This window comes from Rhamphochromis sp. 'chilingali' (genome assembly GCF_963969265.1).
Source record: "Rhamphochromis sp. 'chilingali' genome assembly, chromosome: 4".
Classification (NCBI taxonomy): Eukaryota; Metazoa; Chordata; class Actinopteri; order Cichliformes; family Cichlidae; genus Rhamphochromis; species Rhamphochromis sp. 'chilingali'.
This window is the reverse complement of record NC_137948.1, coordinates 9,166,733-9,191,981: the sequence shown is the minus strand read 5'-3', so window position 1 is coordinate 9,191,981 and position 25,249 is coordinate 9,166,733. Positions and strand designations below refer to the sequence as shown.

Genomic DNA, 25,249 nt, shown 5'->3' with positions numbered 1-25,249 from the left:
ATGTGCTCCTGCACTTTACTGATGTACTAGAGTAGTAAAAAACAAACAAATAAACAAACAAAAAACAGGTTTGTGTTCTAGAAAAATTTTATAGACCAACACTATAATATATGTACTGTATATATCGTACAAGACTGCTATAATGACGGTGCTTGACAGTGTTACCTCAGACAGGTGCAAGCAGTCACCTGCCTGAGCACAGACTGCACATGCGTAGCAGATCTGCTGTTGAACAATTGCTCAAAGATATAAGACTAAATATATATATAAGACTAAAAGCAGGTTGGATGTGACAAGCCTGGTTTGATGTAGATGTAGAGGTGTGTATGAAAACATCATCCCAAAATTAGAAAATTATAATGGAAAGAGTTTGATTTAGAGTCTTTGTAAAATAAAGTGGAGCAGCAGGAACAATCCCAGGACAGCCTTCTGCTTGCAATAAGAAAAATGTAAGAAATGTTTACAGTAAATTCATAAATCAGTCAATTCAGCATCAGAATAAAGATTAGACCACCATGGAGGGAGGTTGTTCCTATGAACAGCTTTGCAAATCACTGTCTACACGTTGGTTTACTGCAATAAGGTGCTGTGTTGGTGTTGCTTCAACCTTCATGTTGTGCAGGTAGGGGGACTGCACAGCATTTTATGCTTTTTCCCCCTGTCCCAAATGTGGGATAGGGGAATATAAGACTCCCCTTATAGATGGCTAATAAATCGTTTATAGCTATGTTATTAATTAAGCTTCAAACACTTTATAAACCATTAATAAATGTTACGCATTAAAGAAAGAGAGAAGAAAGAGAAAAACCTGACCAGTTTATTGCCAAATAGAGATCTATTCACTTATATATTTCATCTAGAGTTGCTATATTAAACATTTCAGACTAAGTTACTACCTTGTAAGCACAATAGGCATTTGTAAAGATATATTTTAAACATATAATATTGTATTTTATCAGTGCATTATAAATATCTGCAACTATCAATGGGAGCCTTATTTTAAAATGTAAAACGTGTCACTATTTATTAACGACTAATGAACATGTACGTGAAGTACCCTCAGAGGATCTACTAGAACATGTGAATGCAGCACTATAGACGATACCGCCACCATTTCCGAGACTAACAAGCTGATCTACAACACGGCAGCAGTGATCAGTGAGATGCTTGGCTACAAGTTGAATAGTCGCAAGGAGCAGTACCCTCAAGGTAGCACGGAGAGAGGTTAGCCAACTATCTGAGCTGCAGAATGGTATGACTGTGAGGGACCAAGCAGCCAAAGCATAGAGGACACAGGCAAAAAATATCTTCAAAAAGGGTTTTCTTTATTTTAACCCTCAAAAAGTTCAAAAATGACAAAATTCAAAATCATAATTAGCAGGCCCATAAAAGAGGTCAACTAAATATAACTCTGCGAAAAGTAATTTCCAGAAACTTAAACCAACAAAGTGAGACACAACTTAACTCACAAACTGACCGAATTACAAAGACACATGAGGGTAGCTTTTATAATGATTTGGCCAAACCATTTACACACAATAGGGGGGAAACAAAAACACACACTAATATTAACTAAGCACAGAATAACCTAACTAAACCTAAAACACCCCTGCTCCTGGTAAGCCCATGGTTGGTCCTGCTGAGCAGGCATTTTGTTCCCAGAGTTGTCAGCCACGATATTTGCCCAGACAGAAAACAGCCACCACCCAAACCCAGGTAACTCAAAGAAAGAGAAACATAATTAATATAACAAAATATTTTAGAAAAACCACACAATGTTACTATGTGCGCGCCTCATAATACCAGTGTTAGGTTTACCCAAATGATTAATGAATTATATTAATGAAGAAAACTGCAAAGCAAACTAATAAAGTGAAAAAATGGACTGATTTACCCATGTGTGGCTGATGCCATCACAGTGACAAAGAAGATGCCTAAGAAGTACAGCAAGCCGTCCATACCTGAGGTCTTGGAAACTGCCAAGCAACAACTCAAAGCCTTGGCCAGTCGCTTGAAGAGGTACACCAGAGAGATCGAAGGCAGGAGAATAAGCCAGCTGTTCTCCACAGAACAATCCAAGGTGTACTCTCAGTGTCAGGGGAACAATATGAGAACAGTACCACCAAGGCTGGAGACGGAGCAATACTGGAAGAGCATGTGGGAGAAAGACGCAACCCATAACAGCAATGCTCAGTGGATAGCGGATCTGAGAGCAGATCACAGCAACCTCCCTGAACACATAAAGACCGGATTTTCCTTAGTAAATATGAAGGTCATGCTTTTTTATCATAAACAAATATATAATTCTATGTAATATAGTGGAAAATACCACAAAGCACATTAAATACACACTGAGAAATAGAGTTATTTTTCTGTTTCACACAAGAGAAAAGATGGTGTTAAGCAACACAGTATATGTGTGTAATATTTGTTAAAGATTCAAAAATTGTCAGAAATTGCTCAAAAATGACCCGTGGATACATTCCTACTCAAGTGTAAAGTCTGTTACTAGACAGAACCCCAGCTGAATTAAGAAGGGAGAGTAAAAGCTTCCCTTTATTCTTGTTGTGTTTACCTAGGAGGACTTGGAAAAGTCCCACATGTGACTTATTGTGATCTGGTCACCCTTTGTGCATGTCCGTTCTACTCAGCAGCCATACCTTGCAGGGAATGAAAAATTCTTTTAAATTTGTTATTGTTGCAATGGCGTTCTCTTGATGAAACCCAGTATCTGCAGTGCACGGTCTCCTCACGCACACACTTAAAGTTTTTGAAATATCTACAAAAAATGTCCAGTTCACCAGCGGTTTGATGTTCTAAAGATTTATTTCAGTCCTTCATGTTGGAGTCCCAGATGTTGACACATGGCAGTATTGCATTTTAAAGGTGTTACGTGGACTCCGCTGCTTCTTCTGGCACATTTAAACATGTCAGGCTGTCACGAGGAATGGTGTAATCAGACAGGTTGGGATGTCCGGACACTACACAGCAGCTCAGGGCACTGCGGAAAATCCCCATGTCACATGCTTTAAACCACCGGTTGGTTGAAGCGTCGTAGTACTCAACGTTGAAAGTGGTGGTGAAGCCGTTGAAGCCCCCGACAGCAAAGAGGCGATTATTGATTACCTCAATGCCAAAGTTGCTGCGGCGGGTCAACATAGAGGACACGAGGTTCCACGTATTGGTTTGCGGGTTGTAAGCCTCAGCGGTGCGCAGACGTCTGTTTCCATCGAAGCCACCAACCTAAAAGTAAATGCATGGGTGAAATGATTGTGAAGTATTTATGTTTTCAGTTGTCTTCACAGCTCTTTTGCCTTTATTTCAAAAAGGAGCTTCGAGTTTCAGTCCTTTCTTCAGCAGGTCAGCACCAGGATAAAGTCACTGCATTCTGCTGATAATAATTTTTTCATTTTTGAATAGAGACAGTGTAAATAGAAAATAAATCTTCAAGAGTAGCTAGCTAAATAAAGAAGTATGTCTCCGAAGGTGAGACTACACAATCTTTGCTTTTTACCAAAGGGTATAGCAGCAAATCAACTAAATCAGTGGGTTTAAGGCAACTAGCAAGACAAATTTACAGCTAAAATACGTACTGTCCCAAGAGAATGAGTGCTAATCACTTGGCTTATTTTTCAAAAGGTGTTGGAGGATAATTTTGAAATTGTCTCTAACATATTTCCCCTAGTGGAATGATGAGGAAATGTGAAATCATCAGTGAAATCATTTTGGGAATGGAGCAAATTCAAATCATGAAATGAAAAAATACATGCAGCAGAAACATCACTAATCAGTTAAATTAATGAGTGAGAATGCCTTCTCTGAACCTGTGGTCAGGATAGGAATCTGATTATTGATGAATACAAAACAAAGTTAGCAAAACTGCCAAATCTGTCAGCCTTGCTGATCAAGGCACATTACAGATGTGACTTGTATGTTACGTGAGTGTCAGCACTACTTTCTGGTCTTACTGCAAAGACATGATCCGCATATGCAATGACACCTATCCCACTGCGGCGGCTGTTCATGGGACTGATCATCGTCCACTGGTCGGTCTCTGGGTTGTAACATTCAGCTGTCTGCAGACACTCGTTCCCATTGAATCCACCACAAATGTAAATCTGAAGACAAAGAAAAAAAACAAAAAAACCTGACATTAGTATATATTTCAACTTTTTAAGAGTTGATGTTTTTCCCTACTTGCATGCTATTACATTCTGTGAACTTAAAAGTTTTTTGAAAATCTTTTTCTTTTACATGATCAACATAACAATGAACACTATAAATTCTTCTGATACAGACTGACATTTAGACATTTAGTCCCTGCCTTTCAAAAATAAAAAAAGCTAATTCTTTTAATGACTTTTGTTTTCCTTATCATCACTATTACGGGCATACAGGTAGTTTTAAATGTGTAGTTTTGTTCAATTTAGGCCTTCATCACTCTAGCTTAGAAACCAGTTTGTGAGGTATCTTGCACCTCGCTTCACTGTAAAAAATGTGTATCCCCTGACTGGTTGGCAAGTGGTAGCTGGAGGTTGATGGTGTCACTAGTGTGAAATTGAAGAAAGGTGTTGCACCACAAACCTCCTTGTGTTTGCTTTGGTCATTAGCAGACTGTTGAGCACACCAGAGGTTTGCATGGAATACTCTGACTTGTCTGCAAACACTCACAAACTATTTGTAGAAGTCAGTGTCTTTCATACAACCACTCCCTAACCAGCCGAGGAATACATATTTTTCACTAGCAACTGGTTGTTACCAAAAGGTTGCTGACAGGTCTCTAGGCCTGTGTGCCTGAGACCCTACTCTATTTCTCTCCTGCTCTTTTACTTTACCCACCCGGCTGTGAAGTGTTGTGCAGCTGGCATCGCTCCTCTGTTCATGCATGGATGCAATAAGACTCCACTGGTTGGTTTCAGGTTGATAGCGCTCTGCACTGCTGAGTCGTACATGCCCGTCGTAGCCTCCCATGGCATAGATGAACCCGTTCAACACAGTCACGCTCACATAGCAGCGGCGGCAGTACATGGGTGCCACCTCATTCCAGGTGCGAGTGGTCAGGTCAAACCTACGGACGCTGTTGAAATGCTCCACCCTGTCGAAGCCACCAATGGAGTAGACGTACCCGTTGAGGAAGGCGGCTCCATGATAGGCACGAGGATGCTCCAGGTTGTTTGTTACGTTTACCCAGCATTCAGCCCGGTAATCATAGGCCTCGATGGCGTTAGTTGGATTACGGTCACTCCATCCCCCAATGGCCAGCAGGACGGAATGAGGCAGGCGGGGACGAGCAAGATGGGGACAGAGGCAAAACACATAGGGTCTGTTGGTCATATTTTGTGGTAATATAATGGCAGCCTTTATCATGGACAGACGGTCAGAACTGGTCTGCACCAACTGATTGAGCCGCACATTGTCCCTTAGGTAGTCTAAAGTCACCAGTCCCAGTCGGACCTACAGAGACATGACAGAAGACAATAGGACTTAGACAATGGAAACATTGAATTTGAACTATATCAGTTTTAGTCAACTCCAGCTTCTTTAGGATAATGCTCGTAGTGTTATTTCATTTTCTTATTGCTAGCAAGAGGGAGACCAAAGTGAGACACCATTAGCCTTTTTGTCAACATAGACAAAAGAAGAGAATTGCTTAAATGTGGTTTGGCTACAGCTGAAAAGACCAACATCTCGAGCGATTAAAGCATCCTTATACCCAGATGGATTGACTCAATCTATGACTTAAATGCTGAAGATTTAAGTCGAAACTAAATGTAGTAATGGAAGTTTATACACCTTAGACAACAGAGCGATGAGGTGTTGTTCCCGTTCTGCAGGCACATGGCTAATCCACTTTATAAGTGCTTCGTACGCAGTGCTCTCACACTGTACATTGAGGTCATCTCTTTCAAGAATATCACCAAGTTCCTCCACAGTTAGCTGCAGGAACTCCTCCTGAAGAACCACCTGCTCAAAGTTACTGATGATGTAGTGGAAGGCCTTGGCACGTAGTTCGGGTGATAAGTGTACTTTTGTGAACTGCCAAATGCCAACACAGTTCTCTGCGCAGAGTTGCTCCCCCACGAAGTCACTGCAGATTTTTACAATGTCCATTACATTGAGTTGAGCAGCTGCCATGAGAAGTTCCACTGCGTTTTCCTCCGTTACAGAAACACTGCCAGTGTATGCAAAGTCAATGATGAGTGCCATCATCTCAGGAGACAAGCCAGGTATGTTGAAGACCTGTTTGTCTGGGTCGCTCCAAGAGGTGAAGAGAGCTCTGAGGGTAGAGATGGACACAGAGCAGAGAATTTTAAAAGGTGTGGAAGCAACAAGATAATAAACCATGTCAAGCACAAGTAGGATAAATATATAAAATCAATTGACTGGAATGGAAATGATCGCCTGATTGCATGTGTTACTATGTGATTATTGTGATAGTCTTTTCATGTCTAGTCCATATTGCTGTAGAGGATATAACTCCAAAACAGAGTTTGTACATGTTTAGTGAGCTTGAGTGTTGGATTTATTACACTGGCAGTATGTATATGAAGCTATTGCCAAACAAAATGCAGTGACAGAGCCTCCACCTTGTTTTACAGCTGATTCTAGACACTCAGTGTTGTACCTCTATGACAAATGTTTAAGTCAACTCCATAAGGCCTGTTTCCACTGATCTTCAGTCTAGTTACCGTGTAATTTGGCATATCTCAGCCAGTTTCCTTTCCTTATGGAAGTTCCAGTGCATTTTGCTCAATTACAGTCCCTGTTTCCCTTCCATAACCATTCCTAGCTTAAATGGCTTAACAAACAAATAAACAAATGAACAAAAACAAAACAAAACAAAAGCATTCCTCTGAAAATGGTCAGGTACAAGGACTGGACCGAAAAGGGTGAAAAATGTCCAATCAAAACCTTTGAAAGCCTCTGAGAACTGTTGTTCAAGTGTACCTTTAAAAAATCATCTAATTCAAAGCAAAACATAACGACATGAGAGGCAACTCAAAACTTTTGCACAGCATATAACTGCATAATAGCATTCAACCTTTTTAGTATTAGTAAATCTGGTGTGTTTTACTGTGTGGATAACACTTGATAAGATATTAATGTAACTTAATAAAACACATAAATGAAACTTCAGCTCAACACAGTCTGAATTTAGTTCATGCAATCACCAAGTGCAAATGTTTGCGTTATGTTTTGGGTATATCTGTCAGTTGACTGTGACTGTCTTTTTATCACAAAAGCTCCATGATTCCTTTTTGTTGGCACTGTTTCACAGACTAAGACCATGAATTACATAAATCGGTAATCATTCCTCCCCATTATCAGGTAAGCAACTCACCTGAAGTACGGGGTGCAGTTACACAGGATTATCTTGTGGACCGGAAATTCAACATCCTCCACTTTGATGATTGCATCACAAAATTTTCCCCCAAAACGGAGTTCATTATACACCGAGCTCGACTTGTATGGAGGCTGTTCTTCCCTCATCTTGAGTTTTGTGACTGCTTTTCTTATTTTTTTGTCTGAAGTTTGTCTTACAATCCAATACAGTTTGTCTTAAAGTGTTCTGAGCACCAAATCAAACCTAACTGTGACATTATGGAATGGAAGCTTATGACATCAAAATGACTTGGCAACAGTCACCCCATAGAATTGTTTTCAAATCTAAATCTACGTTTTTTTAAAAATGAACCTTTCATTGCTTAACAGCTTTGTTTTGATTTGGTTTTAATGTATTGCAAATGAGCCTCACAGATAGCACACAGCATTTTGTATGTTTGCTTCACAGAGGTCAACTTATGGACTACAATATCACATTTAGTTTTTATGCATGCAAGCTCATTGCCACACTTTTTTGTGTACTTTTCATTATTGCCCCGGTATTTTCCCTACTACACAACCTAAAGTATTTGTTATTAAAAATATGAGTCTAAAAATACATGGCAGTGCCAAACACAGATATGATACATAGCATGATTCATGGCTAAGCTGTTTTCTCGGATTGTATTAGACTTTTATCCAGGAGGAAAAATGTGCTCCTGCACTTTACTGATGTACTAGAGTAGTAAAAAACAAACAAATAAACAAACAAAAAACAGGTTTGTGTTCTAGAAAAATTTTATAGACCAACACTATAATATATGTACTGTATATATCGTACAAGACTGCTATAATGACGGTGCTTGACAGTGTTACCTCAGACAGGTGCAAGCAGTCACCTGCCTGAGCACAGACTGCACACGCGTAGCAGATCTGCTGTTGAACAATTGCTCAAAGATATAAGACAAAATATATATATAAGACTAAAAGCAGGTTGGATGTGACAAGCCTGGTTTGATGTAGATGTAGAGGTGTGTATGAAAACATCATCCCAAAATTAGAAAATTATAATGGAAAGAGTTTGATTTAGAGTCTTTGTAAAATAAAGTGGAGCAGCAGGAACAATCCCAGGACAGCCTTCTGCTTGCAATAAGAAAAATGTAAGAAATGTTTACAGTAAATTCATAAATCAGTCAATTCAGCATCAGAATAAAGATTAGACCACCATGGAGGGAGGTTGTTCCTATGAACAGCTTTGCAAATCACTGTCTACACGTTGGTTTACTGCAATAAGGTGCTGTGTTGGTGTTGCTTCAACCTTCATGTTGTGCAGGTAGGGGGACTGCACAGCATTTTATGCTTTTTCCCCCTGTCCCAAATGTGGGATAGGGGAATATAAGACTCCCCTTATAGATGGCTAATAAATCGTTTATAGCTATGTTATTAATTAAGCTTCAAACACTTTATAAACCATTAATAAATGTTACGCATTAAAGAAAGAGAGAAGAAAGAGAAAAACCTGACCAGTTTATTGCCAAATAGAGATCTATTCACTTATATATTTCATCTAGAGTTGCTATATTAAACATTTCAGACTAAGTTACTACCTTGTAAGCACAATAGGCATTTGTAAAGATATATTTTAAACATATAATATTGTATTTTATCAGTGCATTATAAATATCTGCAACTATCAATGGGAGCCTTATTTTAAAATGTAAAACGTGTCACTATTTATTAACGACTAATGAACATGTACGTGAAGTACCCTCAGAGGATCTACTAGAACATGTGAATGCAGCACTATAGACGATACCGCCACCATTTCCGAGACTAACAAGCTGATCTACAACACGGCAGCAGTGATCAGTGAGATGCTTGGCTACAAGTTGAATAGTCGCAAGGAGCAGTACCCTCAAGGTAGCACGGAGAGAGGTTAGCCAACTATCTGAGCTGCAGAATGGTATGACTGTGAGGGACCAAGCAGCCAAAGCATAGAGGACACAGGCAAAAAATATCTTCAAAAAGGGTTTTCTTTATTTTAACCCTCAAAAAGTTCAAAAATGACAAAATTCAAAATCATAATTAGCAGGCCCATAAAAGAGGTCAACTAAATATAACTCTGCGAAAAGTAATTTCCAGAAACTTAAACCAACAAAGTGAGACACAACTTAACTCACAAACTGACCGAATTACAAAGACACATGAGGGTAGCTTTTATAATGATTTGGCCAAACCATTTACACACAATAGGGGGGAAACAAAAACACACACTAATATTAACTAAGCACAGAATAACCTAACTAAACCTAAAACACCCCTGCTCCTGGTAAGCCCATGGTTGGTCCTGCTGAGCAGGCATTTTGTTCCCAGAGTTGTCAGCCACGATATTTGCCCAGACAGAAAACAGCCACCACCCAAACCCAGGTAACTCAAAGAAAGAGAAACATAATTAATATAACAAAATATTTTAGAAAAACCACACAATGTTACTATGTGCGCGCCTCATAATACCAGTGTTAGGTTTACCCAAATGATTAATGAATTATATTAATGAAGAAAACTGCAAAGCAAACTAATAAAGTGAAAAAATGGACTGATTTACCCATGTGTGGCTGATGCCATCACAGTGACAAAGAAGATGCCTAAGAAGTACAGCAAGCCGTCCATACCTGAGGTCTTGGAAACTGCCAAGCAACAACTCAAAGCCTTGGCCAGTCGCTTGAAGAGGTACACCAGAGAGATCGAAGGCAGGAGAATAAGCCAGCTGTTCTCCACAGAACAATCCAAGGTGTACTCTCAGTGTCAGGGGAACAATATGAGAACAGTACCACCAAGGCTGGAGACGGAGCAATACTGGAAGAGCATGTGGGAGAAAGACGCAACCCATAACAGCAATGCTCAGTGGATAGCGGATCTGAGAGCAGATCACAGCAACCTCCCTGAACACATAAAGACCGGATTTTCCTTAGTAAATATGAAGGTCATGCTTTTTTATCATAAACAAATATATAATTCTATGTAATATAGTGGAAAATACCACAAAGCACATTAAATACACACTGAGAAATAGAGTTATTTTTCTGTTTCACACAAGAGAAAAGATGGTGTTAAGCAACACAGTATATGTGTGTAATATTTGTTAAAGATTCAAAAATTGTCAGAAATTGCTCAAAAATGACCCGTGGATACATTCCTACTCAAGTGTAAAGTCTGTTACTAGACAGAACCCCAGCTGAATTAAGAAGGGAGAGTAAAAGCTTCCCTTTATTCTTGTTGTGTTTACCTAGGAGGACTTGGAAAAGTCCCACATGTGACTTATTGTGATCTGGTCACCCTTTGTGCATGTCCGTTCTACTCAGCAGCCATACCTTGCAGGGAATGAAAAATTCTTTTAAATTTGTTATTGTTGCAATGGCGTTCTCTTGATGAAACCCAGTATCTGCAGTGCACGGTCTCCTCACGCACACACTTAAAGTTTTTGAAATATCTACAAAAAATGTCCAGTTCACCAGCGGTTTGATGTTCTAAAGATTTATTTCAGTCCTTCATGTTGGAGTCCCAGATGTTGACACATGGCAGTATTGCATTTTAAAGGTGTTACGTGGACTCCGCTGCTTCTTCTGGCACATTTAAACATGTCAGGCTGTCACGAGGAATGGTGTAATCAGACAGGTTGGGATGTCCGGACACCACACAGCAGCTCAGGGCACTGCGGAAAATCCCCATGTCACATGCTTTAAACCACCGGTTGGTTGAAGCGTCGTAGTACTCAACGTTGAAAGTGGTGGTGAAGCCGTTGAAGCCCCCGACAGCAAAGAGGCGATTATTGATTACCTCAATGCCAAAGTTGCTGCGGCGGGTCAACATAGAGGACACGAGGTTCCACGTATTGGTTTGCGGGTTGTAAGCCTCAGCGGTGCGCAGACGTCTGTTTCCATCGAAGCCACCAACCTAAAAGTAAATGCATGGGTGAAATGATTGTGAAGTATTTATGTTTTCAGTTGTCTTCACAGCTCTTTTGCCTTTATTTCAAAAAGGAGTTTCGAGTTTCAGTCCTTTCTTCAGCAGGTCAGCACCAGGATAAGGTCACTGCATTCTGCTGATAATAATTTTTTCATTTTTGAATAGAGACAGTGTAAATAGAAAATAAATCTTCAAGAGTAGCTAGCTAAATAAAGAAGTATGTCTCCGAAGGTGAGACTACACAATCTTTGCTTTTTACCAAAGGGTATAGCAGCAAATCAACTAAATCAGTGGGTTTAAGGCAACTAGCAAGACAAATTTACAGCTAAAATACGTACTGTCCCAAGAGAATGAGTGCTAATCACTTGGCTTATTTTTCAAAAGGTGTTGGAGGATAATTTTGAAATTGTCTCTAACATATTTCCCCTAGTGGAATGATGAGGAAATGTGAAATCATCAGTGAAATCATTTTGGGAATGGAGCAAATTCAAATCATGAAATGAAAAAATACATGCAGCAGAAACATCACTAATCAGTTAAATTAATGAGTGAGAATGCCTTCTCTGAACCTGTGGTCAGGATAGGAATCTGATTATTGATGAATACAAAACAAAGTTAGCAAAACTGCCAAATCTGTCAGCCTTGCTGATCAAGGCACATTACAGATGTGACTTGTATGTTACGTGAGTGTCAGCACTACTTTCTGGTCTTACTGCAAAGACATGATCCGCATATGCAATGACACCTATCCCACTGCGGCGGCTGTTCATGGGACTGATCATCGTCCACTGGTCGGTCTCTGGGTTGTAACATTCAGCTGTCTGCAGACACTCGTTCCCATTGAATCCACCACAACTGTAAATCTGAAGACAAAGAAAAAAAACAAAAAAAACCTGACATTAGTATATATTTCAACTTTTTAAGAGTTGATGTTTTTCCCTACTTGCATGCTATTACATTCTGTGAACTTAAAAGTTTTTTGAAAATCTTTTTCTTTTACATGATCAACATAACAATGAACACTATAAATTCTTCTGATACAGACTGACATTTAGACATTTAGTCCCTGCCTTTCAAAAATAAAAAAAGCTAATTCTTTTAATGACTTTTGTTTTCCTTATCATCACTATTACGGGCATACAGGTAGTTTTAAATGTGTAGTTTTGTTCAATTTAGGCCTTCATCACTCTAGCTTAGAAACCAGTTTGTGAGGTATCTTGCACCTCGCTTCACTGTAAAAAATGTGTATCCCCTGACTGGTTGGCAAGTGGTAGCTGGAGGTTGATGGTGTCACTAGTGTGAAATTGAAGAAAGGTGTTGCACCACAAACCTCCTTGTGTTTGCTTTGGTCATTAGCAGACTGTTGAGCACACCAGAGGTTTGCATGGAATACTCTGACTTGTCTGCAAACACTCACAAACTATTTGTAGAAGTCAGTGTCTTTCATACAACCACTCCCTAACCAGCCGAGGAATACATATTTTTCACTAGCAACTGGTTGTTACCAAAAGGTTGCTGACAGGTCTCTAGGCCTGTGTGCCTGAGACCCTACTCTATTTCTCTCCTGCTCTTTTACTTTACCCACCCGGCTGTGAAGTGTTGTGCAGCTGGCATCGCTCCTCTGTTCATGCATGGATGCAATAAGACTCCACTGGTTGGTTTCAGGTTGATAGCGCTCTGCACTGCTGAGTCGTACATGCCCGTCGTAGCCTCCCATGGCATAGATGAACCCGTTCAACACAGTCACGCTCACATAGCAGCGGCGGCAGTACATGGGTGCCACCTCATTCCAGGTGCGAGTGGTCAGGTCAAACCTACGGACGCTGTTGAAATGCTCCACCCTGTCGAAGCCACCAATGGAGTAGACGTACCCGTTGAGGAAGGCGGCTCCATGATAGGCACGAGGATGCTCCAGGTTGTTTGTTACGTTTACCCAGCATTCAGCCCGGTAATCATAGGCCTCGATGGCGTTAGTTGGATTACGGTCACTCCATCCCCCAATGGCCAGCAGGACGGAATGAGGCAGGCGGGGACGAGCAAGATGGGGACAGAGGCGAAACACATAGGGTCTGTTGGTCATATTTTGTGGTAATATAATGGCAGCCTTTATCATGGACAGACGGTCAGAACTGGTCCGCACCAACTGATTGAGCCGCACATTGTCCCTTAGGTAGTCTAAAGTCACCAGTCCCAGTCGGACCTACAGAGAGATGACAGAAGACAATAGGACTTAGACAATGGAAACATTGAATTTGAACTATATCAGTTTTAGTCAACTCCAGCTTCTTTAGGATAATGCTCGTAGTGTTATTTCATTTTCTTATTGCTAGCAAGAGGGAGACCAAAGTGAGACACCATTAGCCTTTTTGTCAACATAGACAAAAGTCCTTTGTACAGTTCTGATGAAGATAAATCTTAAATCTAATGTGTTAAGTTTAACTTTATATAAAAAACAAATGACATAAACTAAAATAAAGCTGAGGAACACAAACAGGGGAGAATGGTTGTACTTGTTACGGACAGTTTTTAGTCATAGGCCTAGCAACTACACTAAATAAATACAATTTATTCTATAATATGTGTGAAGCTTTCTGATACAGTTTTAATGATCTTGAAGAGAATTGCTTAAATGTGGTTTGGCTACAGCTGAAAAGACCAACATCTCGAGCGATTAAAGCATCCTTATACCCAGATGGATTGACTCAATCTATGACTTAAATGCTGAAGATTTAAGTCGAAACTAAATGTAGTAATGGAAGTTTATACACCTTAGACAACAGAGCGATGAGGTGTTGTTCCCGTTCTGCAGGCACATGGCTAATCCACTTTATAAGTGCTTCGTACGCAGTGCTCTCACACTGTACATTGAGGTCATCTCTTTCAAGAATATCACCAAGTTCCTCCACAGTTAGCTGCAGGAACTCCTCCTGAAGAACCACCTGCTCAAAGTTACTGATGATGTAGTGGAAGGCCTTGGCACGTAGTTCGGGTGATAAGTGTACTTTTGTGAACTGCCAAATGCCAACACAGTTCTCTGCGCAGAGTTGCTCCCCCACAAAGTCACTGCAGATTTTTACAATGTCCATTACATTGAGTTGAGCAGCTGCCATGAGAAGTTCCACTGCGTTTTCCTCCGTTACAGAAACACTGCCAGTGTATGCAAAGTCAATGATGAGTGCCATCATCTCAGGAGACAAGCCAGGTATGTTGAAGACCTGTTTGTCTGGGTCGCTCCAAGAGGTGAAGAGAGCTCTGAGGGTAGAGATGGACACAGAGCAGAGAATTTTAAAAGGTGTGGAAGCAACAAGATAATAAACCATGTCAAGCACAAGTAGGATAAATATATAAAATCAATTGACTGGAATGGAAATGATCGCCTGATTGCATGTGTTACTATGTGATTATTGTGATAGTCTTTTCATGTCTAGTCCATATTGCTGTAGAGGATATAACTCCAAAACAGAGTTTGTACATGTTTAGTGAGCTTGAGTGTTGGATTTATTACACTGGCAGTATGTATATGAAGCTATTGCCAAACAAAATGCAGTGACAGAGCCTCCACCATGTTTTACAGCTGATTCTAGACACTCAGTGTTGTACCTCTATGACAAATGTTTAAGTCAACTCCATAAGGCCTGTTTCCACTGATCTTCAGTCTAGTTACCGTGTAATTTGACATATCTCAGCCAGTTTCCTTTCCTTATGGAAGTTCCAGTGCATTTTGCTCAATTACAGTCCCTGTTTCCCTTCCATAACCATTCCTAGCTTAAATGGCTTAACAAACAAATAAACAAATGAACAAAAACAAAACAAAACAAAAGCATTCCTCTGAAAATGGTCAGGTACAAGGACTGGACCGAAAAGGGTGAAAAATGTCCAATCAAAACCTTTGAAAGCCTCTGAGAACTGTTGTTCAAGTGTACCTTTAAAAAATCATCTAATTCAAAGCAAAACATAACGACATGAGAGGCAACTCAAAACTTTTGCACAGCATATAACTGCATAATAGCATTCAACCTTTTTAGTATTAGTAAATCTGGTGTGTTTTACTGTGTGGATAACACTTGATAAGATATTAATGTAACTTAATAAAACACATAAATGAAACTTCAGCTCAACACAGTCTGAATTTAGTTCATGCAATCACCAAGTGCAAATGTTTGCGTTATGTTTTGGGTATATCTGTCAGTTGACTGTGACCGTCTTTTTATCACAAAAGCTCCATGATTCCTTTTTGTTGGCACTGTTTCACAGACTAAGACCATGAATTACATAAATCGGTAATCATTCCTCCCCATTATCAGGTAAGCAACTCACCTGAAGTACGGGGTGCAGTTACACAGGATTATCTTGTGGACCGGAAATTCAACATCCTCCACTTTGATGATTGCATCACAAAATTTTCCCTCAAAACGGAGTTCATTATACACCGAGCTCGACTTGTATGGAGGCTGTTCTTCCCTCATCTTGAGTTTTGTGACTGCTTTTCTTATTTTTTTGTCTGAAGTTTGTCTTACAATTCAATACAGTTTGTCTTAAAGTGTTCTGAGCACCAAATCAAACCTAACTGTGACATTATGGAATGGAAGCTTATGACATCAAAATGACTTGGCAACAGTCACCCCATAGAATTGTTTTCAAATCTAAATCTACGTTTTTTTAAAAATGAACCTTTCATTGCTTAACAGCTTTGTTTTGATTTGGTTTTAATGTATTGCAAATGAGCCTCACAGATAGCACACAGCATTTTGTATGTTTGCTTCACAGAGGTCAACTTATGGACTACAATATCACATTTAGTTTTTATGCATGCAAGCTCATTGCCACACTTTTTTGTGTACTTTTCATTATTGCCCCGGTATTTTCCCTACTACACAACCTAAAGTATTTGTTATTAAAAATATGAGTCTAAAAATACATGGCAGTGCCAAACACAGATATGATACATAGCATGATTCATGGCTAAGCTGTTTTCTCGGATTGTATTAGACTTTTATCCAGGAGGAAAAATGTGCTCCTGCACTTTACTGATGTACTAGAGTAGTAAAAAACAAACAAATAAACAAACAAAAAACAGGTTTGTGTTCTAGAAAAATTTTATAGACCAACACTATAATATATGTACTGTATATATCGTACAAGACTGCTATAATGACGGTGCTTGACAGTGTTACCTCAGACAGGTGCAAGCAGTCACCTGCCTGAGCACAGACTGCACACGCGTAGCAGATCTGCTGTTGAACAATTGCTCAAAGATATAAGACAAAATATATATATAAGACTAAAAGCAGGTTGGATGTGACAAGCCTGGTTTGATGTAGATGTAGAGGTGTGTATGAAAACATCATCCCAAAATTAGAAAATTATAATGGAAAGAGTTTGATTTAGAGTCTTTGTAAAATAAAGTGGAGCAGCAGGAACAATCCCAGGACAGCCTTCTGCTTGCAATAAGAAAAATGTAAGAAATGTTTACAGTAAATTCATAAATCAGTCAATTCAGCATCAAAATAAAGATTAGACCACCATGGAGGGAGGTTGTTCCTATGAACAGCTTTGCAAATCACTGTCTACACGTTGGTTTACTGCAATAAGGTGCTGTGTTGGTGTTGCTTCAACCTTCATGTTGTGCAGGTAGGGGGACTGCACAGCATTTTATGCTTTTTCCCCCTGTCCCAAATGTGGGATAGGGGGATATAAGACTCCCCTTATAAATGGCTAATAAATCGTTTATATCTCGGTTATTAATTAAGCTTCAAACAATTTATAAACCATTAATAAATGTTACGCATTAAAGAAAGAGAGAAGAAAGAGAAAAACCTGACCAGTTTATTGCCAAATAGAGATCTATTCACTTATATATTTCATCTAGAGTTGCTATATTAAACATTTCAGACTAAGTTACTACCTTGTAAGCATAATAGGCATTTGTAAAGATATATTTTAAACATATAATATTGTATTTTATCAGTGCATTATAAATATCTGCAACTATCAATGGGAGCCTTATTTTAAAATGTAAAATGTGTCACTATTTATTAACGACTAATGAACATGTACATGAAGTACCCTCAGAGGATCTACTAGAACATGTGAATACAGCACTATAGACGATACCGCCACCATTTCCGAGACTAACAAGCTGATCTACAACACGGCAGCAGTGATCAGTGAGATGCTTGGCTACAAGTTGAATAGCCGCAAGTAGCAGTACCCTCAAGGTAGCACGGAGAGAGGTTAGCCAACTATCTGAGCTGCAGAATGGTATGACTGTGAGGGACCAAGCAGCCAAAGCATAGAGGACACAGGCAAAAAATATCTTCAAAAAGGGTTTTCTTTATTTTAACCCTCAAAATGTTCAAAAATGACAAAATTCAAAATCATAATTAGCAGGCCCATAAAAGAGGTCAACTAAATATAACTCTGCGAAAAGTAATTTCCAGAAACTTAAACCAACAAAGTGAGACACAACTTAACTCACAAACTGACCGAATTACAAAGACACATGAGGGTAGCTTTTATAATGATTTGGCCAAACCATTTACACACAATAGGGGGGAAACAAAAACACACACTAATATTAACTAAGCACAGAATAACCTAACTAAACCTAAAACACCCCTGCTCCTGGTAAGCCCATGGTTGGTCCTGCTGAGCAGGCATTTTGTTCCCAGAGTTGTCAGCCACGATATTTGCCCAGACAGAAAACAGCCACCACCCAAACCCAGGTAACTCAAAGAAAGAGAAACATAATTAATATAACAAAATATTTTAGAAAAACCACACAATGTTACTATGTGCGCGCCTCATAATACCAGTGTTAGGTTTACCCAAATGATTAATGAATTATATTAATGAAGAAAACTGCAAAGCAAACTAATAAAGTGAAAAAATGGACTGATTTACCCATGTGTGGCTGATGCCATCACAGTGACAAAGAAGATGCCTAAGAAGTACAGCAAGCCGTCCATACCTGAGGTCTTGGAAACTGCCAAGCAACAACTCAAAGCCTTGGCCAGTCGCTTGAAGAGGTACACCAGAGAGATCGAAGGCAGGAGAATAAACCAGCTGTTCTCCACAGAACAATCCAAGGTGTACTCTCAGTGTCAGGGGAACAATATGAGAACAGCACCACCAAGGCTGGAGACGGAGCAATACTGGAAGAGCATGTGGGAGAAAGACGCAACCCATAACAGCAATGCTCAGTGGATAGCGGATCTGAGAGCAGATCACAGCAACCTCCCTGAACACATAAAGACCGGATTTTCCTTAGTAAATATGAAGGTCATGCTTTTTTATCATAAACAAATATATAATTCTATGTAATATAGTGGAAAATACCACAAAGCACATTAAATACACACTGAGAAATAGAGTTATTTTTCTGTTTCACACAAGAGAAAAGATGGTGTTAAGCAACACAGTATATGTGTGTAATATTTGTTAAAGATTCAAAAATTGTCAGAAATTGCTCAAAAAAGACCCGTGGATACATTCCTACTCAAGTGTAAAGTCTGTTACTAGACAGAACCCCAGCTGAATTAAGAAGGGAGAGTAAAAGCTTCCCTTTATTCTTGTTGTGTTTACCTAGGAGGACTTGGAAAAGTCCCACATGTGACTTATTGTGATCTGGTCACCCTTTGTGCATGTCCGTTCTACTCAGCAGCCATACCTTGCAGGGAATGAAAAATTCTTTTAAATTTGTTATTGTTGCAATGGCGTTCTCTTGATGAAACCCAGTATCTGCAGTGCACGGTCTCCTCACACACACACTTAAAGTTTTTGAAATATCTACAAAAAAATGTCCAGTTCACCAGCGGTTTGATGTTCTAAAGATTTATTTCAGTCCTTCATGTTGGAGTCCCAGATGTTGACACATGGCAGTATTGCATTTTAAAGGTGTTACGTGGACTCCGCTGCTTCTTCTGGCACATTTAAACATGTCAGGCTGTCATGAGGAATGGTGTAATCAGACAGGTTGGGATGTCCGGACACCACACAGCAGCTCAGGGCACTGCGGAAAATCCCCATGTCACATGCTTTAAACCACCGGTTGGTTGAAGCGTCGTAGTACTCAACGTTGAAAGTGGTGGTGAAGCCGTTGAAGCCCCCGACAGCAAAGAGGCGATTATTGATTACCTCAATGCCAAAGTTGCTGCGGCGGGTCAACATAGAGGACACAAGGTTCCACGTATTGGTTTGCGGGTTGTAAGCCTCAGCGGTGCGCAGACGTCTGTTTCCATCGAAGCCACCAACCTAAAAGTAAATGCATGGGTGAAATGATTGTGAAGTATTTATGTTTTCAGTTGTCTTCACAGCTCTTTTGCCTTTATTTCAAAAAGGAGCTTCGAGTTTCAGTCCTTTCTTCAGCAGGTCAGCACCAGGATAAGGTCACTGCATTCTGCTGATAATAATTTTTTCATTTTTGAATAGAGACAGTGTAAATAGAAAATAAATCTTCAAGAGTAGCTAGCTAAATAAAGAAGTATGTCTCCAAAGGTGAGACTACACAATCTTTGCTTTTTACCAAAGGGTATAGCAGCAAATCAACTAAATCAGTGGGTTTAAGGCAACTAGCAAGACAAATTTACAGCTAAAATACGTACTGTCCCAAGAGAATGAGTGCTAATCACTTGGCTTATTTTTCAAAAGGTGTTGGAGGATAATTTTGAAATTGTCTCTAACATATTTCCCCTAGTGGAATGATGAGGAAATGTGAAATCATCAGTGAAATCATTTTGGGAATGGAGCAAATTCAAATCATGAAATGAAAAAATACATGCAGCAGAAACATCACTAATCAGTTAAATTAATGAGTGAGAATGCCTTCTCTGAACCTGTGGTCAGGATAGGAATCTGATTATTGATGAATACAAAACAAAGTTAGCAAAACTGCCAAATCTGTCAGCCTTGCTGATCAAGGCACATTACAGATGTGACTTGTATGTTACGTGAGTGTCAGCACTACTTTCTGGTCTTACTGCAAAGACATGATCCGCATATGCAATGACACCTATCCCACTGCGGCGGCTGTTCATGGGACTGATCATCGTCCACTGGTCGGTCTCTGGGTTGTAACATTCAGCTGTCTGCAGACACTCGTTCCCATTGAATCCACCACAAATGTAAATCTGAAGACAAAGAAAAAAAACAAAAAAACCTGACATTAGTATATATTTCAACTTTTTAAGAGTTGATGTTTTTCCCTACTTGCATGCTATTACATTCTGTGAACTTAAAAGTTTTTTGAAAATCTTTTTCTTTTACATGATCAACATAACAATGAACACTATAAATTCTTCTGATACAGACTGACATTTAGACATTTAGTCCCTGCCTTTCAAAAATAAAAAAAGCTAATTCTTTTAATGACTTTTGTTTTCCTTATCATCACTATTACGGGCATACAGGTAGTTTTACAGGTGTAGTTTTGTTCAATTTAGGCCTTCATCACTCTAGCTTAGAAACCAGTTTGTGAGGTATCTTGCACCTCGCTTCACTGTAAAAAATGTGTATCCCCTGACTGGTTGGCAAGTGGTAGCTGGAGGTTGATGGTGTCACTAGTGTGAAATTGAAGAAAGGTGTTGCACCACAAACCTCCTTGTGTTTGCTTTGGTCATTAGCAGACTGTTGAGCACACCAGAGGTTTGCATGGAATACTCTGACTTGTCTGCAAACACTCACAAACTATTTGTAGAAGTCAGTGTCTTTCTTACAACCACTCCCTAACCAGCCGAGGAATACATATTTTTCACTAGCAACTGGTTGTTACCAAAAGGTTGCTGACAGGTCTCTAGGCCTGTGTGCCTGAGACCCTACTCTATTTCTCTCCTGCTCTTTTACTTTACCCACCCGGCTGTGAAGTGTTGTGCAGCTGGCATCGCTCCTCTGTTCATGCATGGATGCAATAAGACTCCACTGGTTGGTTTCAGGTTGATAGCGCTCTGCACTGCTGAGTCGTACATGCCCGTCGTAGCCTCCCATGGCATAGATGAACCCGTTCAACACAGTCACGCTCACATAGCAGCGGCGGCAGTACATGGGTGCCACCTCATTCCAGGTGCGAGTGGTCAGGTCAAACCTACGGACGCTGTTGAAATGCTCCACCCTGTCGAAGCCACCAATGGAGTAGACGTACCCGTTGAGGAAGGCGGCTCCATGATAGGCACGAGGATGCTCCAGGTTGTTTGTTACGTTTACCCAGCATTCAGCCCGGTAATCATAGGCCTCGATGGCGTTAGTTGGATTACGGTCACTCCATCCCCCAATGGCCAGCAGGACGGAATGAGGCAGACGGGGACGAGCAAGATGGGGACAGAGGCAAAACACATAGGGTCTGTTGGTCATATTTTGTGGTAATATAATGGCAGCCTTTATCATGGACAGACGGTCAGAACTGGTCTGCACCAACTGATTGAGCCGCACATTGTCCCTTAGGTAGTCTAAAGTCACCAGTCCCAGTCGGACCTACAGAGACATGACAGAAGACAATAGGACTTAGACAATGGAAACATTGAATTTGAACTATATCAGTTTTAGTCAACTCCAGCTTCTTTAGGATAATGCTCGTAGTGTTATTTCATTTTCTTATTGCTAGCAAGAGGGAGACCAAAGTGAGACACCATTAGCCTTTTTGTCAACATAGACAAAAGAAGAGAATTGCTTAAATGTGGTTTGGCTACAGCTGAAAAGACCAACATCTCGAGCGATTAAAGCATCCTTATACCCAGATGGATTGACTCAATCTATGACTTAAATGCTGAAGATTTAAGTCTAAACTAAATGTAGTAATGGAAGTTTATACACCTTAGACAACAGAGCGATGAGGTGTTGTTCCCGTTCTGCAGGCACATGGCTAATCCACTTTATAAGTGCTTCGTACGCAGTGCTCTCACACTGTACATTGAGGTCATCTCTTTCAAGAATATCACCAAGTTCCTCCACAGTTAGCTGCAGGAACTCCTCCTGAAGAACCACCTGCTCAAAGTTACTGACGATGTAGTGGAAGGCCTTGGCACGTAGTTCGGGTGATAAGTGTACTTTTGTGAACTGCCAAATGCCAACACAGTTCTCTGCGCAGAGTTGCTCCCCCACGAAGTCACTGCAGATTTTTACAATGTCCATTACATTGAGTTGAGCAGCTGCCATGAGAAGTTCCACTGCGTTTTCCTCCGTTACAGAAACACTGCCAGTGTATGCAAAGTCAATGATGAGTGCCATCATCTCAGGAGACAAGCCAGGTATGTTGAAGACCTGTTTGTCTGGGTCGCTCCAAGAGGTGAAGAGAGCTCTGAGGGTAGAGATGGACACAGAGCAGAGAATTTTAAAAGGTGTGGAAGCAACAAGATAATAAACCATGTCAAGCACAAGTAGGATAAATATATAAAATCAATTGACTGGAATGGAAATGATCGCCTGATTGCATGTGTTACTATGTGATTATTGTGATAGTCTTTTCATGTCTAGTCCATATTGCTGTAGAGGATATAACTCCAAAACAGAGTTTGTACATGTTTAGTGAGCTTGAGTGTTGGATTTATTACACTGGCAGTATGTATATGAAGCTATTGCCAAACAAAATGCAGTGACAGAGCCTCCACCTTGTTTTACAGCTGATTCTAGACACTCAGTGTTGTACCTCTATGACAAATGTTTAAGTCAACTCCATAAGGCCTGTTTCCACTGATCTTCAGTCTAGTTACCGTGTAATTTGGCATATCTCAGCCAGTTTCCTTTCCTTATGGAAGTTCCAGTGCATTTTGCTCAATTACAGTCCCTGTTTCCCTTCCATAACCATTCCTAGCTTAAATGGCTTAACAAACAAATAAACAAATGAACAAAAACAAAACAAAACAAAAGCATTCCTCTGAAAATGGTCAGGTACAAGGACTGGACCGAAAAGGGTGAAAAATGTCCAATCAAAACCTTTGAAAGCCTCTGAGAACTGTTGTTCAAGTGTACCTTTAAAAAATCATCTAATTCAAAGCAAAACATAACGACATGAGAGGCAACTCAAAACTTTTGCACAGCATATAACTGCATAATAGCATTCAACCTTTTTAGTATTAGTAAATCTGGTGTGTTTTACTGTGTGGATAACACTTGATAAGATATTAATGTAACTTAATAAAACACATAAATGAAACTTCAGCTCAACACAGTCTGAATTTAGTTCATGCAATCACCAAGTGCAAATGTTTGCGTTATGTTTTGGGTATATCTGTCAGTTGACTGTGACTGTCTTTTTATCACAAAAGCTCCATGATTCCTTTTTGTTGGCACTGTTTCACAGACTAAGACCATGAATTACATAAATCGGTAATTATTCCTCCCCATTATCAGGTAAGCAACTCACCTGAAGTACGGGGTGCAGTTACACAGGATTATCTTGTGGACCGGAAATTCAACATCCTCCACTTTGATGATTGCATCACAAAATTTTCCCTCAAAACGGAGTTCATTATACACCGAGCTCGACTTGTATGGAGGCTGTTCTTCCCTCATCTTGAGTTTTGTGACTGCTTTTCTTATTTTTTTGTCTGAAGTTTGTCTTACAATCCAATACAGTTTGTCTTAAAGTGTTCTGAGCACCAAATCAAACCTAACTGTGACATTATGGAATGGAAGCTTATGACATCAAAATGACTTGGCAACAGTCACCCCATAGAATTGTTTTCAAATCTAAATCTACGTTTTTTTAAAAATGAACCTTTCATTGCTTAACAGCTTTGTTTTGATTTGGTTTTAATGTATTGCAAATGAGCCTCACAGATAGCACACAGCATTTTGTATGTTTGCTTCACAGAGGTCAACTTATGGACTACAATATCACATTTAGTTTTTATGCATGCAAGCTCATTGCCACACTTTTTTGTGTACTTTTCATTATTGCCCCGGTATTTTCCCTACTACACAACCTAAAGTATTTGTTATTAAAAATATGAGTCTAAAAATACATGGCAGTGCCAAACACAGATATGATACATAGCATGATTCATGGCTAAGCTGTTTTCTCGGATTGTATTAGACTTTTATCCATGAGGAAAAATGTGCTCCTGCACTTTACTGATGTACTAGAGTAGTAAAAAACAAACAAATAAACAAACAAAAAACAGGTTTGTGTTCTAGAAAAATTTTATAGACCAACACTATAATATATGTACTGTATATATCGTACAAGACTGCTATAATGACGGTGCTTGACAGTGTTACCTCAGACAGGTGCAAGCAGTCACCTGCCTGAGCACAGACTGCACACGCGTAGCAGATCTGCTGTTGAACAATTGCTCAAAGATATAAGACAAAATATATATATAAGACTAAAAGCAGGTTGGATGTGACAAGCCTGGTTTGATGTAGATGTAGAGGTGTGTATGAAAACATCATCCCAAAATTAGAAAATTATAATGGAAAGAGTTTGATTTAGAGTCTTTGTAAAATAAAGTGGAGCAGCAGGAACAATCCCAGGACAGCCTTCTGCTTGCAATAAGAAAAATGTAAGAAATGTTTACAGTAAATTCATAAATCAGTCAATTCAGCATCAGAATAAAGATTAGACCACCATGGAGGGAGGTTGTTCCTATGAACAGCTTTGCAAATCACTGTCTACACGTTGGTTTACTGCAATAAGGTGCTGTGTTGGTGTTGCTTCAACCTTCATGTTGTGCAGGTAGGGGGACTGCACAGCATTTTATGCTTTTTCCCCCTGTCCCAAATGTGGGATAGGGGAATATAAGACTCCCCTTATAGATGGCTAATAAATCGTTTATAGCTATGTTATTAATTAAGCTTCAAACACTTTATAAACCATTAATAAATGTTACGCATTAAAGAAAGAGAGAAGAAAGAGAAAAACCTGACCAGTTTATTGCCAAATAGAGATCTATTCACTTATATATTTCATCTAGAGTTGCTATATTAAACATTTCAGACTAAGTTACTACCTTGTAAGCACAATAGGCAT

At 39.7% G+C, this 25,249-nt stretch overlaps 3 protein-coding genes across 3 annotated transcripts; all 3 read right to left on the bottom strand.

Annotated features, from left to right (window-relative positions):
• Positions 1-2,889: 2,889 nt before the first annotated feature.
• Positions 2,890-7,491, bottom strand: LOC308395984 (kelch-like protein 10; the record flags this gene model as incomplete). The annotated part of the gene is made up of 5 exons (XM_080881044.1): positions 2,890-3,243; positions 3,969-4,118; positions 4,840-5,454; positions 5,794-6,277; positions 7,343-7,491. The coding sequence occupies 5 exons, from the start codon at positions 7,489-7,491 to the stop codon at positions 2,890-2,892; spliced, it is 1,752 nt and encodes a 583-aa protein (XP_080737170.1).
• A 3,432-nt stretch (positions 7,492-10,923) lies between these two features.
• On the bottom strand, positions 10,924-15,755 carry LOC308395983 (kelch-like protein 10; the record flags this gene model as incomplete). Its single annotated transcript, XM_080881043.1, has 5 exons — positions 10,924-11,277; positions 12,003-12,152; positions 12,875-13,489; positions 14,058-14,541; positions 15,607-15,755. The coding sequence occupies 5 exons, from the start codon at positions 15,753-15,755 to the stop codon at positions 10,924-10,926; spliced, it is 1,752 nt and encodes a 583-aa protein (XP_080737169.1).
• A 3,433-nt stretch (positions 15,756-19,188) lies between these two features.
• LOC308395982 (kelch-like protein 10) lies at positions 19,189-23,790 on the bottom strand (the record flags this gene model as incomplete). Its single annotated transcript, XM_080881042.1, has 5 exons — positions 19,189-19,542; positions 20,268-20,417; positions 21,139-21,753; positions 22,093-22,576; positions 23,642-23,790. The coding sequence occupies 5 exons, from the start codon at positions 23,788-23,790 to the stop codon at positions 19,189-19,191; spliced, it is 1,752 nt and encodes a 583-aa protein (XP_080737168.1).
• Positions 23,791-25,249: the final 1,459 nt, after the last annotated feature.